The sequence below is a fragment of the Strix uralensis genome, chromosome 4 (assembly GCF_047716275.1).
Source record: "Strix uralensis isolate ZFMK-TIS-50842 chromosome 4, bStrUra1, whole genome shotgun sequence".
NCBI lineage: Eukaryota > Metazoa > Chordata > Aves > Strigiformes > Strigidae > Strix > Strix uralensis.
The window spans coordinates 82,214,786-82,233,226 of record NC_133975.1 but is presented as its reverse complement, the minus strand read 5'-3'; the positions used below and the strand labels follow the sequence as shown (position 1 = coordinate 82,233,226).

Below are 18,441 nucleotides of genomic sequence, written 5' to 3'. Positions count from 1 at the left end.
AGGATTTTTTTTTTTTCACAATACAAACATTCTGTATCAAAGAATGGAATTACTGTTTTACCCATGAGAACAGCTACACCTCACAGGGGTACAGGCTAAATATTCATTTCCTACCAGGGAACAGCTAACTGGTATCCCCCCCAAGCTTCACACCCAAGGACATTGGTGATTCCTCTGGGCATGGTCTGGCCACATACATTGATCTGGGTCCCAGATAGCCCCCTTCCCTCTCTGAAGATTAAATGGTGGCATGTTGTGATTACTAAAAATGTATTTGTTAAGATCTCCCAGTTATATTCTCATTTTGTCGCTTGTTTCCAAAAGACAATTCCACATTTCCTCTTAGCTGAGAGGAACACCCAACAAATTCCCAAGTTTACAGGGGTACACAAGTACTAAGTACATAGCTCCAACAGAAACATTGCTTGCATCAGCAGACTTTGAATCTTCCTCTCTTTTTATCTGGGGGGAAGGGGAGCAGGATTGCTTCGAATTTGCACAACCAAAAGTATCACACAGTGTTTGACAGCTGTTCCTAACAAAACCTTTTTTACTCTTGTTCCAAATGGTCAATGAAGAATTTCTAGGACTCTGATGGTCACAGTCCAAAATTATCAGATACAGAGCTGAGCAGACAAGACCTCCACATTTTTCCAGTAATGGCCATACCCTTCTGTGTGATATATACCTGGGAGAGGTTTTGCAGGGTGTTCTTTTGGCTTTGTTTATGTTTTTGTAAGGTTGTGCTTCCAATCTCTTACAATACATTTTGAAGAAAGCATTTTAGGCCATTAAAACCTACGATTTGATTAATCTTTATTATTGCTATTAGATTCACAGCACAGAGCTCAGAAAATAAGAGCTTAATGCCACTGTTAAGAGTGACATACATACCAAGAAACATGTATCTCCTATGGCCAACAGGTGTGAAATTTGACTCCTGTTGAATAATCACCCTCACAAAACCTAACTGCGACATTTCGTCTTAAAGTATTCCTAAAGGTTTTGTTGAAGTCCTAGAAGTGAAGACTGTCAAACAGATTTTGCAAAGCTTAAAAAAATATGCAAAAAAAGATGCTGAACACCATCACAGAGTAGCAAGTTATACAGAGGAAAATGCAAACCAGAGAAACACCACGTAAAAGATGATTATCTGTGCATTTTGAACTGGTAAAAAAATCACAAAAATCAACTAAGCCACGCCGCTTCAAACAAAAATAATTTTTGGGTAGTTCAGTGTCTTGTTCAGCAATTCTCAGAACAAACTTTGCATTAACTGCTTAAAATGAACACTCAGTGCTTGAGAAAATATCTTAAGTCTGCCAAATCTGAAAAAATAAACCTGAGGTGTCACAGAGGAAGTAACAATTCCTGCTGCACTCTTCCTGATAAAACAATGAGTTCTAAATCATTCAGACTTTCAAATATAATACTGAATAAACATGTAGTATCAGGAAATACCAGAAGTAGTCCTGCTTATGCTTTCATGTCAAAATGTGCAAGTCGTGTATCATTGTCTCATGCAGTTAAACTGATCTTTTTCTGCCCGTATTATAACACTTTCCTCATGTTGGACTGTCTGGCCCAGCTCTCACAAGCCCCTTCTGCCTACCTAGGTCAAAATTGTTGGAATTGAGCAGAAACTCGGGGAGGTAGAAGAACTCTGGGATGAGCTCCTTCACGTCTGCCATGTTGTGCTTTGAGGCTGAATACCAAGCCTCCCGGACGCTGTGAAACATTCGGTCAGCCAGGTCAAAGTGACCGCCCTGCGGGACAGAGCAAGAAGCACGTCAGAATCGGAGTACCTCAGCACAGCAGATTTTGACAAGGCAGCAAATCAGAATATCCTCTGCCTAATACAGGCACTACAGAACGTAGCACGTTTCTTCCTCTAACGCAACAGATTTAAACAACTGCATTACTTTTTGGTACACACCAATAGCAAACATAAAGCACTGAGATACAGATATACAGAATTTTAAGAAAGGAGTCATCTAGTCCTATTTCAAAGTTTAGTCTCTTCCAGAGAAACACAAATCTTTTTCTCTGATGGCTTCTGTCTAGGAAAATAGTTGACGCGTAATGTTACAAACCCCACTACCCATCAAACTGGCAAACACTTCCAGGCTCTGCAAACATTTGTTTATTTTAACACAGTACTAAAATAGCTCTCAGACACAGTGTTTTAAAATAACAATCTTTCAACACCTCCAGCACAGAACTAAACAACTGGCATATGATTCTTTCAACAACAGACAAATAAAGCATGACGAGCGAAGTATTTTTCACAATAAAACTTGCTTTGTTTTTTGTCTGCTGATATTTTGTTCTGCATACTTTTAGAAAAACGTTCAAAATACAAGAGAGAAATGTGAATTCCATTACATCTTTTACAAAGAAACATCAAAAACCTCCCAGGCAACAATAACTCTGCTAAAAATATTTATTCTACCATATTTGATGAAAACAAAGCCAATTAATTGACTTTTCACTTAGGTCTCAAATGTACAGCAGGATAGAAACACAAGGTGAGGTGATGCAATTTTTACCTGTAACCGTAAGAAAATCTGAGTAAAAGGCTCCATCCGGACAAGATAGGAAGCCACTATCATGGCCGATGAATAGTGGGTCCCATAGTGATAAGCTGGGGTTTCCCCTGCAGAAGATTAAAAATCATAAATACAGAACAAATAAAGCAGTTAGGTGACAGAATCAGTACTAACTGAAAAAAAAAAATAGTGCTGCATTTTAATTACTCTGTGACCTTCGACACATTTAAAATTGGAATTTGTAATTTTCATTCTTGAGAATCTGAAAGCTTTATGTTTTGTCACGGCCACCACTTGAGTTTTGGCTGCAGTCCAGTAGCTCTAATTCAATGGGCTTCTGCAGAGCAATACTGAATGGTTAGTCATTTTTTATTTTAACTAATTGAAATGTTGCAGCGCAGCTATGGTGATTTCTACTGAAGAAACAGTTTAGGTTTTTTTACCTTTAGCCTTATTGGTTACTGTGGAATTAAAGGCTTGGTCAGAAATACATCTCAGAATTGTTGGCTACAGATTTTGTACAGCTTTTACTTCCTTAATTTCCTGGCAAAAACTCTGCATAAATACACTTAGAACATACTGATTCACTTGTAGAAATGAACATCTTTGCCACCTGCTGTTGTTTGATACAGAACAGCACCACAGTAGTTAAACAGGGTTGTGTCTTCAATAAAAGCACATGAGAAGAAATGTATCATATAATAGCTGCCTTGCCAAACACACAAGTTTTATTTTCAATATATAAGGAAGCTCTAAAATCAAGAATATGTAACTGAATTGCATCTCATTCTGAGGTTTTTTTTAGCTAAGAAAATGCCTTTTTCCTTAGCAAAAAACCGATGTATTAAGATAAGAAATGGAAAAGCTGGAGTACTGCTAATGCAGAAGTATTCCCATGCCTTTGTACAACTTATTTTCTTGCAGCAGCACTCAAGCTGTTTTAGCAGAGTCAGCTGGTTGTGCACTTCACATGCCTGCCCATTCCAGCCTTTAGACAATGTCAAACTGTTCTGAATGTGCAACCCTTTTGTCTTTATTTTTACATATAAACAAGAGCTGTCATTTGGATTTAAAACAAGCAATGCAGCAAGAAAACCAACACCCCTTTGCTCTAATTTAGTATTTGTGGGAGAGTCCCTAAAAGCCAGGGTAGAGTTCTGCATATCCACATCCAGACCTCTTGACCTGTAATAGAAAAATCTGTGAGTTGCTCCCATCCTGTAGCAGGCACCTGTCCCTCTGCTCTTCCTGCAGGATGTGTCATTACTTACCATTGGGGTCTTCCCAGTCTTTGTATCGTTTCTTGTACTGGGCTAACCTGTCTTCTGTTTGAGCTCCCATGGGCTTGGCTAGGTTTCTGAATGTCTTGGGATTTGTAAGATCCAGTTCCTTTAAAAATAAAACAGACACCAATTTTATAAAAAAAGTCCAAAACCCAAACAAACCCTTTCAACACTGCCGATTACCATATTTAATATCGCATACCTCCTAGGCCTGTCATCTTTGTTTTCTACACGCACAGCAGGTGCAGTGTTGGATATGCTTAAAACAGTCCTCCAGTCTGATCTAAGAGAGTGAGTGGTTTTTATTTTAAGTCACATCTGGACTCCTGATAATTTTTGCCCTGTTCGCCTCATCCTGTTCCCCAGTTGCCCCTTAATTCTGTTCCTGAATACTTGACATGCACCCTAACAATATTGTATGTTATGGTCTGGCTGGTAGCAACAGCTGCCCACAAAAGCATTAATAGGATGTTTTATCTTTTTCAAAAGCAAATTCTTCACTGTGAGGCCAGATTTCATAGTAGCCCCTACCAGTCTTCTGGACAAGCATGCCTTCTCTGTGGGTGTAACATCTTTCAGGATAGTCAGTAGAAAGCTAATGCAAAGACTTATAGGAACTCCTGCAACACGGAGAGGCAACTGCCTTAGAACAGGCTACGTATCCTGGCCCTCACCTGTGCAGAGTCCAACAACATCCATCAAATCTGCACAGGCAAGGACCTGCCTGCATGGGACAGCCAAGAATCTCCAATATCCAACCTGCTGTGAAGTGGGAGGAACATTACAAAATAGGTGGAATCCAACAACTGGAGATGAAACCTCGGTTTTACCAAAGCAGTATGAGCCAGGTGTAATATTTGCAAAACCTCCAACATATAAAAAATTACTGACAAGAGTGACGAGATATTTTACTTACCTCTGAATCATAGTCTGCGAGGATCCAGGGAAAGACAGGGTACTGCATGAGATCATTGTAGGATCTGCCCGCCAGAGTGTTTAAGTGCATCAGGTACTGGAAGTTACTGATTTCTCCTCTCTTAAGGAAGACAGATAACAGCACTGTAAAGTGTTCACCTTACAACAACCAAACGTCTAAGCTGCCAGACTGTCAGTGTTCAGCTCTCCCCCAACATATGAAACTTAACTTCAATGTTACGATGCTCACTCTACTACAGTCCCTCCCCCTGTATCTTCAATGGTAGAACCATTTCCTATTTGATGATCATATGATGAAATACTACATACTAAAATGCTGAGATACACTTTCTATAGTATTATATTCCATCCATTCAGGTAAGAGGATGCAACTTATGTGCACTGACTTATTACGTATCACTACAAAACATGAAATTTAATTAAAAAAAAACACCCCGAAATTTTCATACTTACTTCCCATCTTTGAGTAACAGATTTTTCTCCCACTAAAGTGCTAAGCAAGCCAGACCTAATGGGAAGAAGGAAGCGCATGTTCTGAGTCACATTTTCACAAGACAATCCAAAGTTTTAAGATTAAAACTTGTAAATTGTTACAATTAGAAAAACAGAGCTTTGTTCCTTTTTGCTTTAGCAGTGCCTTTTTTTTATTTCTAAACACATACTGTTAAAATTATGCACATTAATTATGCAATTCAGTGCAATCACAAACATATCTAACAGGCTGCCCATGAGGAAAATATCTTTGACAACTTGGACAAATCTAATGGCTTTGGCACTCCAAATCCTTTCAGAACACACCTGTATACCAGTCACATTAATCCTGATAGCATATATTAATTAGTAAGAAGATAAACCAATGCTGCCAATGATATTAGTACATTTCAGATAAAGGGAGCACAACATCACCAGTTACGTATTTTGGTAATGCCCAATTTTAAATTGAGGTTGCAGTACTCTCCAGTGAATCCTAACCTTAACGCAAGCAGCATTTATTTGAAACTGATGAGCTACAGAGCTTGTGAGGAACAGAATCACCTACCCTTGCTCTACGCTGGTGTTTGGTCTCTGCCCAGACACTGACTCCGAACTGTCCGTTAGGGATGGCACCACAGCCAAAAACCTGCACCAGCAGTTAAAAGGAGATTAAGATTAGTGTTTCTGTCCTTGGTATGTCTTCTCCTTAGAAACAGAGTGCATTTAGCACAGTTAGAGACTTCATTTTGAGCAGCTACGTAACATCTTTAACAAAAACCAGAATGACTTTTCTCACTGAAGGCATCCCGCAGGTTTTGCACGTGGGCATTAGTGCTTCCTGGTGGCTTTTTCGGGCAGCACTAAGTTGCTCTCAGGTTATCTGCTGCCTAACACCCATCAGTCTCACAATCTGCGTCTGGTTGTTAGGTCACTGGAGGCTCAAATACGGCTCAACAAAAAATATTTGCAAATATTCAGATTAAATGCTCTAACTTATTTTACAATACCTTTGATAAACTTTGTTTCTAATCCCTTTCTGGAAAGCTAGAAGATAGTTCCGTCCGTCTCCTGAGAAAACTTCAATTGCAATTGGCTGAAAACGAAGAGGACAAAGCCATGTCAACACTAACACATTTGCTCATCACCTCTGAAGGTCAGGTGTGCACCAGTTAAGTCATACTGTACTACATTTGATACCAAATTATGGTGAAGCAGACTTTGCTTAGCGCGGTCAGATGTTTTATTTTCAAAACACTAAAATGGACTAATACACCCAATAAACTAAACTGTGGTAAGCCAAATGTTCAAACGAGGATGCCCAATTTAAGTACTTCAATTTCAACACAGTGAATAGCTTCACTTTTTGAACACTATTCAGTTAAGGATTTATTTTACTTTTAAAAAATGACAACATTGTCTAAAAATTGCAAAGTTGGCTCCTCGATCCAAATACAGCATCCAGGTTACCTGCAAAAGGTATCTCCTTTTATGTACTTCCTTGATATCTTCATATGCAAATATGCTGCATGTTCTTTTGAGTTGACTCGGACCTTGCCTTGCTCCCCTAGGTATGATTGGCTCATGCATCCTGTAAATGAGCATAAACAGGCAAGAGAGAAGTGATTAAAAAGAAGATACATTAAAAGAACGATTCTCTTCATTCATATGAGAGACCAGTTACAGAAACAGGTGATTTTCACAACATACCATACTACATTGAGCAATTTGTGAGCACAAAGGAAACTGCTCCTGAGGTCTTTCTTAATCTGACATTATTTTGGAGTTGTCTCCTCAAAAATCTCATTAAATACTTCTTGTTCAGCTATTAAAGCCTGAGGAAACTCTCTATTAATCTACTCACTTTGGAGGCAGTGTCTCAATATCCCGTATTTCTCTGGTGGCTGTCATGGTAAATCCATCGATGACATAGAAGTGCTCCTTCCCGAAGAGGAGCAGCCCTTCGCTGGTGTCGAGGCCCTGAACCCGAGCGCAGCGGTACATGTGCTGGATCTGTAATGAAAAGCAGACACTTAGCAAAAGCAGGTTAACGAGATCAGGCTCAGACCCTTGCTTTGTTAGAACAAGCCCCAGACACTGCTTTAACACTTTGCGGATACCACAAAAATTCTGCTATTTTCCCCCTTAATGAGAGATATACCTAATGGCTGCAATTAGCAATTGGGAAGGGAGTTAAATAAAGCCTCCTCTATATGATATAGATTTATATAGTTACCAACTTATCCACTCGCACCATGCCTCTTGAGCATATTTTAGACCCTGTAGCCCACTCGACTATGATCACAAACATATTTACTGGTATACTTCAGATGGACAAAGCCTGAGATACCAAATACGCAGCACGGTCGTTCAACACTGTTCTTGTGGATAAAATGCTAGTTATCATGGTTTTTCATTCTAATTAAGGGAATAATTAAGTTCATTATTTATATTTTCAACATGTATTTTTGTCTGGACTCATTACGCTGACAGGATAACAATCCAAGCATGGGATAGCTCATTTCAGGACAGGTTCTTCTTTCCCTATCAGGCAGGAGGAAAGAGAAAGAACGTTTCCAGTACAGAGTTTTCAGCTCAGGATCTCTTTGAACCAGAGCACGCATTTGGTTTCAAGGAAGAAGCCGATGAAATATCAAGCAAATTCAGCTGCAGATCAGAGAAGGTACTGAGGACGTTTACTCACGCTTGCAACATGTAATGAAGAAATTCCAATACAGTAAGTGCTTAGTGTATCTGAAGTACATGGTACCTTCTCTCCTTCTTCAAGAAGTCGAAGCAAAGTTGTATTGTCAGTCTTCTCATCTTCATCAATTGAGCTCCCCTCAACAATTTGATCCTGCGATTGGTCCTGGTTCTCATCATCTCCTCCGTCAGGAGCAGAGCGAGAGCGTTTCAAGGGAGGCTTCACCAGGCCTGGAAAAGAAGAACAGAGATAGATAAATAAAAACCTGACACACAAAAATTTCACTTTGCAAAACCTACCGAACATTGAAATGCTTGATATGATGCTAAGACCGAAAAACAAGAGTTCTACATGAACCTTATGCTTATCTTAATGTAAATGCATGAGAAGATACAAAGGCAGATAAATTCAAAGAAAACAGTTCAGGACAGAACAAATGATCTCACCTTTGACTCTTGCAATAGTGTCCTCCCCGTGTTCTGGCTCCTGCTGAGTTGTTTCACCCACCGTGTTCTCTTCTATAGCATCCTGAAAGACCGCAGGGTTTCCAGAAGCCAGGCGCATGTAGTACTCCTTACTGTCATAACTTATAGCCCTTCGGTAACGAGCAGGTTTCTTAGAAATAATTGAAGAAATTGCTTCGTCAGTCAAGTCCTCACTCACTTCAGCGAATGTGTTTCAGGAATACTGTGTGCATGCCCATCAAGTGTTTTGTACGTGCTCAGTCATTCACCAACACATACAGAAACAGAGACTCCTCAGTAGATCTAATCTGTCAGATAATTTGCCACTCACGTAACAATGGAGTTGCAGAAATGCCGGCAGTTAGACCTACAACACGGGCAATAAGAAGTGCGGCCACTATGTTATGAACTGTCACAACAGGCTGCGATACTTGTGCTTAAGATCGATAGATCAGATGGCCATTTTATCATCTTTTGTAACTCCCTCCAATATGTGCAGCTTATTCGTTAACCAGCTGACTTCTTTGTTAGGCAAACTGCCTCAAGGAAAGATACAGATATGTGGAAGTTGATATGAACTAAAAGCAGTCAGGGACCAGCTTTAAGGCTCAGAAATTCTTCATTAATTCAATTGTTTCTTTTTTAGTAAAGATTCTGATAGTTTCTGGGCAGAAGACTGGCACAAGCGCATCCATTTAACTAAAGTAATTCTTCAAGCACTGTTTTTACCTTTGGGTGACAACAACAGATTATGATACATTTCACTGTGGTGGTGTGGTGGTTTTTTGGTTTTGGGGTTTTTGGTTTGGGTTGGTTTTGTTGAGGGTTTTTTTTGTGGGTTTTTTTGGTTGGTTCTTTTTTTAATGTCCGTCCTATCCCCCACCCCAGGCTAATTCTTACGTTCCTCACTTGATTAGAGGTAACATTCAAAATAGAAGTAAGAACTAAATGAGGACAATAAATATGTCAGAACGACCACAGGAGATACAGGTGAAGATAGAAGAGGTATTAAAGTGCCAAGAGACTTTCCAAAATTAAAACACACTGATGCACATGGATGGATGAAAACCCATTGATTTTTACTGCAGTTGAAAATTTTCTTCCCCAACTACTGTTGAACTCCACCCTCAAACTCTAGAAAGCTTTGTGAATGTGTTCAGTTCTCCACCACAAATAATTTTTTTTTTTGTTTGGTAGCATTATTTCCCATGAATTTTGAAATTAGTTTTGGATAATTACAAAATATTATTATTATAAATTCAGTCCAATGCTTTACATTATGTAGAATTGTAGAATACCACTGACATTTCAGCCAAGACTTTCCCTTGTCCACTTTTATATTAGTAACTAGAAATACATAAAATGTGGTAACTTTCTGGGGGGAGTTCATCTGTATGATAGTATAGCGGGAAACTAAATGACCCATAAAATCAAACTAGCTTTATTACAAGTGGATGCTCGGGATGATGAAGAGATTAAATGAGTAACACAGAGATTTATTATTTCAGGTTAAAATGGCCGCCCCCAAAATAAAAAATTGAAGGCACTTGCTCACTTATGTGCAACTAAGTCTTCACTCCTTTATCACCACAAAAATGTCACTTAAATGATGCTGAAAACCTCTGTGGAAACAACTTATGTATGGCCTAAAAAGAGAAATCCTAACTAGCACTGCTAACATGAAGAAAGGAAAACAGTAACAATTTCTATTAGGTATTCTGTATAATAGAATTACTTTTGTTTATATGAATTAGTTTATTGTTGAATGTAATTCAAAATGAGTGACGGCACATTACACATTGTACTTAGTGATGGGCAAGACAAAATGTAAGTAACAGAGAAGCAGCGTCATACTGAAATGCTTGCAGAGCAGCCACTTCCAAACAAGTCTGTTACCTTCAAGGCAGGATTCGTATTTTTTAAACAAATGTGTGTATTTCACTAATAGTAAAAATGAGAAGTCACCTAAGACAAAATTAATCTGGGCTCCTACAAACGTAGGCCTGTTACAGCCCATTACAGTCAAAAAGGAGAAAAACTGCTCACCAGATCCTCTCTTAGAAATAAACACTTACTGTCCCAGTAAGTGCTTCCAAGTGATCATGTTGCCCATTACTAAACATGTTCCACTGACCATTAGTTCAGATCCCAAAGCCACAACACTTCACACAGTGAGAACAGTGATAGCACAGCCCAACAAAGCCTGTTAGTGTGCAGCAAAGAAGGGAAGATCTACAGAAAGTTTTATTAGGTGAAGGTTGAGGAGAGCACAGTAACATCATCTAACATGATTACTGAAAAAACCTTTAGGCCTGGAAATATTTACTGACAGAGCAAGTTGAAAGCCAAACGTAGAAGCCTTGTTAAGATTGCCTAACATGCAGGAGGAAAAAAAGTTGTATTTATTTTACATTCTTTCAGTCAGCGTACTTGTTTCTTTACCTTTTGAGGAATGGTATCATCAGATGTCTCAGGAAGTCTACTTGAGAAGTCAGACTGAAAACAGGGCATCAATTATATAAGCATCAGAGAAAGAACACTTTTGAGAACAATGTATGATGGCATGTTCTCCACTTTGTGTGAATTAGACCATTGCTACAGCTATTGTGTGTCAGACTGCAAGCAGACAAACATACCTAACGGTTCAAAACTGGTTGAATGTTACTTTTTGTTTGCTTGTTTTAAGTACTTTGACACTCGTGCTTAATTTAAGGAAAAAAAAGTCCTGCATGCATACACGCATGCTTAAAAAGAAACAATAAAGACTGCTCCATTTCTTAAAAACGGTGTTCCAAAATGAACAGGAACTAACTGCCAAGCTTTCAAAGGCCATGTGCATTTTTGCTACACAGCCCACGTTCATATTTGTGGATAGGTGAAAGTACATTTCACAAATGCACCCAAACCAAGGTCTGCAGCCTGTTTGGTTTTTCCCCCCCCCCTTTTTTTTTTTTTTCTTTTCTTTTTTCCTTTCCCCAGACCACTGGTTACCACATAGCATAAAGCTAAGAACTCAGACTGAAACCTCCCATAGTTCTGGTACTTCTCAGCCTCTAAAGGCTCGTGAAGATGCCTCTGCTGCTCACTGGCATGATCACTTAGCTGATGCAAGCACACTTCATCTTATGTTGCAATTGCTAGTATTTGAGTTCACCTAGTTTTGAGTAGAGTGATTCAGTCCCTTCCTTAAATATATTATGAGGAACAACTGAACCTTACCCACCATTTAGGACGTACCAACAGAATACCACATAATACCAACAGAGTAAAACATGTTTCTTAAGAAAATATTATGGAAAAAATAGGGATTTTACAACAGGGGATAAAATCACTCATCGCAAAATCTTGAACACTTACCAGCAAGTTCGTTTCTTGCTCAGCTTCAGGCATGTAGGGATACTGAATATAAAACATGTCATTTCGCACCATCTTTTTCCTCATTCTGCAGGGACCCTCAGTCATCTCCAACATCCACTTGTCAAGATGGGAGCCAATGGGGGGCCCCCACAGCCCTCGCTCTCGTAGCAACTCGTATTCAATCTGAGACCACTCTTCTGTCACATATTTTAATGCATTCTGCTGACGCTGAATACAAAGACATTTGTATATGCATCAGGACTGATGCTTTTAAGTCTATCTCATGTGAGCAGAGACATTTTCACTACGTTACTGAAAAACACGTAATAATTCATAATTCTAGTAGCATCTTCTAGTACGCCTTAAAGAGATTTCTGGTGTCAGTTACTAATAAAGTGGGGTTCATACTGTAATCTCAACAAAATAGAAAAAAAAGAAGGTAAAAGCTCTGCTTTTTGTTTGTATTATTAATTGAATGTCTTTCAAAATGGCAAATATGAAAGAAATGTAACACTAATCCACTGATTTTGAAAAAGGATTTTAAGAATGGAAACAAAAATTGTTTTGGAGGCCTTCCCTGCCTGTACTTACACTGGAGAGAGAAGTTAAATGAAGCAAAGTTTGGTGGCTGCTTTTTTTAACTAATTGCTTCCAGTGACTTGTTTCTCTCAGAAGCTGATTTCTTAAGATTTATAGCACGCAGCTCAGCAACTAGTCTGAACCAAAGGTCTTCGGGGGATGTTTGGAAGAAGCCACAGGGTGCAATGATTTCATTCCGGAAGCACAGAGCAGCCACTATCTACTGCTGCATGATTTGAGAAAGGTACCATAAAATTTTCTTGGAGTTACTATAGAAGTAGTGCTTGTACACAATGCGACTCCACATCTTCTCTTAACTTTCTGTACAATGTTTTAGAAAGACAGCATAGTCTAGCATATTTCCAATTTATCTTTTTTTTTTCTTTTTTTTTTTTATGCTTCTAAGGAAAGACTACTTAAGCTTCTTGAAAAAGCTAAGTTTTAATGTGTAATATTGATACAAGAGTTTTCATCTACAACCAGATCAAAATGAGTTTTCTGATTTGTTTATTTGATTGCATTTAAAAAAGAATAACTTAAAAATAACAACTGTAAACATTTAAACATTTCATGAATGACAACTGAATATATTACAAGCCCCATACTGAGAAATGGGATCGGTATAACCTAACAGGTCAAAATATCAGTGTCAGGTAATTAATCCCCTGAACATACCTCCTGATACTCCTTATACTGCATATCAACCAGGTCCCGAACCACTGCAATGTGAGTAAACATCCACTGGGAAATTTCCTAATACAAAGGTAAGAGGACAGACAGAATGACACTCTATAAAAGAAGATTTTGTTTGAATGAAAGCCTATGAATACATCACCTTGATAATCTTTTTCACAAAGGATAGTTTCTTAAAGAAAAATTACTTAGATGATGAATTTCAAACTACGACATGCAACAATATTTAAGGTTTGGTGGTGTTTGGTGTTTTCTTCTTTTTTTTTCTTTTTTTTTTTTTTTTTAATAGGAATATCCTTTAAAAGAAACTGGCAAACGTTTGGAAAATATTCCAAACACATGACTAACAGTTCAGAACATTCCCAAATAGCCAAAGATTGTCACTGACAAATATAACTACTTTTCCCTATTTCCTTTTAAGTAATATTTTGTGGATGCTGTCTAGCTTGTTGGAAATTCTCACAACTCTCCGTACCACAATCTACCTGTTTCCACACATTGCTCCCTCTACTGATACAGCCAGCAATGGTTCCTGTCAGCTCAGTTGGTGAGTTTATTCCTTTTCATTTTAATGTGTATGCCTGCTCACCAGGAGAAGGACTGAGAGAGAGCACTGAGAATTCTTTATTTTATCAAAGCCACTAAATAATCTTCAGATCAGAAAAAGAACTGGCAATGTATTTTTTTTCACAAGACACAAACTCCTGATTAGGTCAACAGAAGTTACGCTGTGCCAGGAATACAGCTGCCCCCCTCAACCCAACAAGTCCCCAGTGTTTCAAGTGCTAAATACAGTAAGAACTCAATCCTCCAAAACTTTCAAACCCCTCCCTTTCCTTTGTTTCCAATGCCTCAAATACTTCATACTAACTCTTTGCAATGCCCACCAGGTACTGTCCTACTGAACACACCACTGCTGTGCTACTCTGGTCTAACTTTTTAAAAAAATTGTATTTTTTTTTTAAGCAAGCAGGTTTGTAAAGCAAATGTCCAGTTCTACCATCACATACTGCCTTGCTGAACTCTCCCTGTAGTACAATGAAAAAAGTGCAAAGCAGCATTTGCTTAGTCATGATACATACACACTTGTACAGGGATTTTCCTAAACCACATCATCTTGGGGGCAGGATGGAAAAAAGGACAAGCACCTATCTCACAGCTTCCATTTCAGAGCAATACTGCAAATTGAATTTAAGATGCAGACTAGCAAAGCAATAAGGTGTGTATGTAACCAGAAGCAGCTAAGCAGCCCCATCAGCAATAAACAGTTTTAACTCTTGGCTTAATGTTACAGATACGCAGATGCACCTACTAGATTAGGACAGACAGAAGCAAGATTTCCAGTCTGGAGATTCAAAAAAAGGGGAAAGAAAACCAAGCACCAGATACCCCTTCCCCCTGTGCAGGATTCCTTACATTGGGGTATTTACCACAAACCCTGAACGTACATTAATAATTGATAGAAATTACCTGTGTAGAGAGGTTGTGCTTATTGAGTCCACTCTCCTTGCGGTTTCTCCTGGAACCAGTTAGTTTAGAGAGGCCGAACCCACTGCTAACTCGTGAAAGTTTGGACTGTGTGGTTGGAACCAAAGCCTCCCCTCTACTGATGCATTTCTTCTCATGAGCTGAAAAACAAAGTATTGGGAACACTTTTTAAGTGTTTGGTTTTTATTCCCCTCCTCCCATTATAGTTGTTCTTTTTAAAACAGAATAACCTATTCTCCTGCTTTAAAAAGGTGGGTGTTTGGAGGATTAGGGGGGGGTTTGTGTGGTTTCTTTGTTTGTTTGGGGTTTTTTGTTGTTATTTGTTTGTTTTAAGAGTGCCCAGCAGCACTCACATTCATGTCAAACATTCATGACTTGTACGAGGAAAGATCCCCAGGTGAAATCTGTGAATTACTTGCATTTTGAAATGAAACATGACAGATTTGTTAACTTCTTTTACCAACTGTCAAAATCGGGGTCCATGAGCTATGAATTCTGTCCTCATCTAAAGAGCTGAAAATCACCTATGTAATAACAAAATCATCACCTAGCCTCCCTCTACCCCCCACCAACTTTAATTTTGCTGATCTACATCCCTTAAAGAACAAGTGGCCATTCCAAAGAAGGGAGACAGCATCTGGAGAAATGTTTTTTTTTCTCAGAACAGTTACAAAGACTTGTATCATTTAAACAGTAGATACTAGTGAAAAAAAACGCAGCTGAGCACTGTATCCCTAACCAAAAAGGAGCTACAACATGACTCCACTAACCAATCTGGCAGCAAAATATGCTGTATTGAGCTGAGAAGCTAGGTGGGCCTACTGCACCTTTTTGTGCACACACAGCCATCCCAGTTGATAGTCAAGTCCACACGACTGTTGTGCTTACTTTAAAACTGAAGATAAAAAAAAAAAAAAAAAAAAAAAAAAAATCACAGCTTAGTTCAACTCTCTCAACAGTTTAACGTTCTCCCAATATTCCGATAGTGGATTGTACTACATATCAGATTTAGAAAGTACATGCTCACGTTCCTCACTGTTTTCTTTGATTTATTCCACCTGTGAGCTTTTTCTTCTTTTAAAACCACTACTACTCGGTTATAGCAATAATTTTTCCAAAGATCCTTTCCTTCACTCCAGTCAAAACATTTCTGCAAATGTACTAACTATCAGGAAGATACTGGAAACTTGAGCAACCATCAGCCAGGGACAAAGCACATCTAGAAATAGAGAGACCACAAAAACAAGTATTCCAAATTTCCAGAAATGCTTTCTGTACATCCAGATTAACCTCAATTACTTCAGAGTCACATAATCATCAAAGGAATCACAGAATCACAGAACCATCTGGGTTGGAAAAGCCCTTGAAGCTCCTCCAGTCCAACCATGAACCTCACACTGACCGTTCCCAACTCCACCAGATCCCTCAGCGCTGGGTCAACCCGACTCTTCAACCCCTCCAGGGATGGGGACTCCACCCCTGCCCCGGGCAGCCCATTCCAACGCCAAAAAGTTGGAATCACGTCTGAAGTTGGAGTCATGTCTATGGAATTCTATTACCTGCTGTCTAAACTCTTGCTAATTCAGTTCAGCAACAGTTGGCTTTCTTTATTACACTGGTGCAGAGATAACTTGTGCTTAACGTGTTGTCCATCAGGATTCCCAGGTCTTTCTCCTGCAAAGTTGCTTCCTACACTGAACAGATTTCCCAGCCAAGAAGGAGAAGTCACAGTATCACTGCTGCCAGAGGAGGACTGCTCAGTCACACATTTCCAACCGTATCACCAGACCGAGAATTTGCAGGCTGCACCCAGACATTCTCAAGAGGGGTCCCCCTCCCTGCCCGGCACTGACAGTGTGAGATGAAGGCCCTGGGTGCAGCATAGTGTCAGGGTATTCTTATACACTGTACAGTTTCTGGATAAGAGATGTTAAACCGTGACAGTTTAGAGTACTTACTGCTACACAAAAGCTAAGCCCATATTAAAAACATCCAGTGCCTACAGTTCACTTAAGGGAAATTTACCATCCGGGACAGATAAATCCTCAGTTACACTTACCCAAATGATTTTGCCAACACTTTAAACTCGCTTCTTCAATAAAAGGTCTTGCAACAGTTATATCTACTTGGCCACGATCATTGACAGGTAGCGTCACTTTAAAAACTTCTTCTAAAACCTGTTTTTTACTATGGATCAGCTCCGTCCACACTCTGTTTATGGCTTTTAAAAGAAGCTGGCGACCTGCATAGGTACAAGATCACAAACAGCAAGCTCTCCACCATGCTTACAGAATTGGTATTTTTACAGTAGTAAACCGAATAATTTCGTTAACTATACTCTAGTTTCTTCCCCTCTGGCATGACTTGTGAAATGCCTTTGACCAGACTGTTTTTTTGCCATTTATATGCTATCATAAAGTATCTAACAGTTAATTTTGGCATTTTTTTCTCTGTGAACCTGAAACCCAGCTCTGATTAGTTGCAATTCTTCTCCCACATCCATCTACTAACAAAATGAGATTCAAAAAAATCTTATAGAAGTTTATGTCTATAAACACATGTAGAATTCCATACATACATTACGCTTCAATATTTTTACATAAGACTGTGTGCATAAGCACACACCTGCATAAATATTAAATATAGACAGGCAAGAAAAGAAAATCTAAAAATCACTGAATCCTTTCTTCCACAGTTAGTTCATAAATTTCCTTTGAGTGAGAGATCCTGAGGATGCCACTGAATAATAATTTTACAGCTTATACCAATTATTTCTTACCTATGCTCATGTAAGATCCAGCTGATACAAAACCATGGTGCACACTTAAAATAACCCATTTCTGTTGCATTCAACTCAGTGCGTATAAAACAGTATTTCTAATTCTGGTGCATGTCCAGAAAACAATGAAGTGCTCTTGCTATTTTAAAAAAACAGTAACTTATCCTGGATATTTCTCTTTGTATTTCTAAATGTTTTTTCATCTATTTTTTAGATATTTTTACACACACTCCCCCTCCAGTCCTAAGAGTAGCTGGGGTAAAAGATCAGTGATGATAATACAGAAGTGGCATTAACAGACATCTGTGGCTTTGTCACTCTCAGATTACCTTCGCTGACATCTTGATTGTAGACTCCATCTGGTTCTATATCAGAGGGGATCATAATGTGCCAAGTTGTCATCCTGGCTTCTGCTTCCAATCCAAACCCATCAACGTTGCTACAAATACACAACGAATTAACAATAGCCGGAAAAAAAAAACAACCCACAAGTTAAAGCATTTGATTCCCTGGGACAGTGTCACCAAGATCAGTACGTGCTACTGCAGCAACTTATCTTCATTCTGTCCACTTGAGGTCTGATAATCTGCGGTCACAAGCTGAACTGCAGGTTTATGAAAAATGACATGCCATGGACACTGATCTTGCTAGAGAAAGATGGTTGTGTTTGAAGAAACGAAAAACAGACAAGGCCACAAATGGAGAACATTAGGGTTTTTGCTGCTGATGCTTCCCAAGTGTCTTTGGATGACACACAAGTTGTACATCTTTTAGGAAAGAAAAAAGGAAAATGCCAGGCAGACATTTGCAGCAATGCAGAACAGGGGGTGTCTACAGCATTTATCACGGGCATCTGATTTAATGCCTGACTGGACTTGTTCAACGCTATACATCCAAGTACTAAGATAGCTAATTTGCATGAAATGATTCAACAGACAATAAATCTAGTGACAGATCCCTTTGACTGTTAATTACTCAGCACCAGTGTTTCTTTCCACCTTGAAAACATTTCAAATTATCAAAACATAACAACAAAATGGTTAGATAAGCACTTGTGTCTGTATTTTAAAATACTTCTGTAAAAGGAGGTGTGAATGCTCTCTATACCTGGACTCTTCAAACCTAATTTTATTTCAAA

At 38.9% G+C, this 18,441-nt stretch overlaps 1 protein-coding gene across 8 annotated transcripts in view; it reads right to left on the bottom strand.

Moving 5' to 3' along the window:
- WDFY3 (WD repeat and FYVE domain containing 3) overlaps window positions 1-18,441 on the bottom strand; it is a 185,105-nt gene that overhangs the window by 17,938 nt on the left and 148,726 nt on the right. For 6 of the 8 annotated variants that reach the window (XM_074867444.1, XM_074867447.1, XM_074867449.1 and 3 more), the window contains 17 exons: window positions 17,633-17,742; window positions 16,584-16,766; window positions 14,507-14,664; window positions 13,019-13,096; window positions 11,765-11,992; window positions 10,850-10,903; window positions 8,390-8,558; window positions 8,010-8,173; window positions 7,104-7,252; window positions 6,710-6,830; window positions 6,250-6,335; window positions 5,808-5,888; window positions 5,222-5,276; window positions 4,749-4,868; window positions 3,821-3,938; window positions 2,550-2,656; window positions 1,613-1,766 (listed from right to left, as the gene is read on the bottom strand). In XM_074867444.1, coding sequence (XP_074723545.1) covers window positions 1,613-1,766; window positions 2,550-2,656; window positions 3,821-3,938; window positions 4,749-4,868; window positions 5,222-5,276; window positions 5,808-5,888; window positions 6,250-6,335; window positions 6,710-6,830; window positions 7,104-7,252; window positions 8,010-8,173; window positions 8,390-8,558; window positions 10,850-10,903; window positions 11,765-11,992; window positions 13,019-13,096; window positions 14,507-14,664; window positions 16,584-16,766; window positions 17,633-17,742 — 2,135 coding nt within the window. Of the gene's footprint in view, window positions 1-1,612; window positions 1,767-2,549; window positions 2,657-3,820; window positions 3,939-4,506; window positions 4,595-4,748; window positions 4,869-5,221; window positions 5,277-5,807; window positions 5,889-6,249; window positions 6,336-6,709; window positions 6,831-7,103; window positions 7,253-8,009; window positions 8,174-8,389; window positions 8,559-10,849; window positions 10,904-11,764; window positions 11,993-13,018; window positions 13,097-14,506; window positions 14,665-16,583; window positions 16,767-17,632; window positions 17,743-18,441 lie in introns of all 8 variants that reach the window. The other 2 variants (XR_012628813.1, XM_074867448.1) reach the window with 2 other exon arrangements.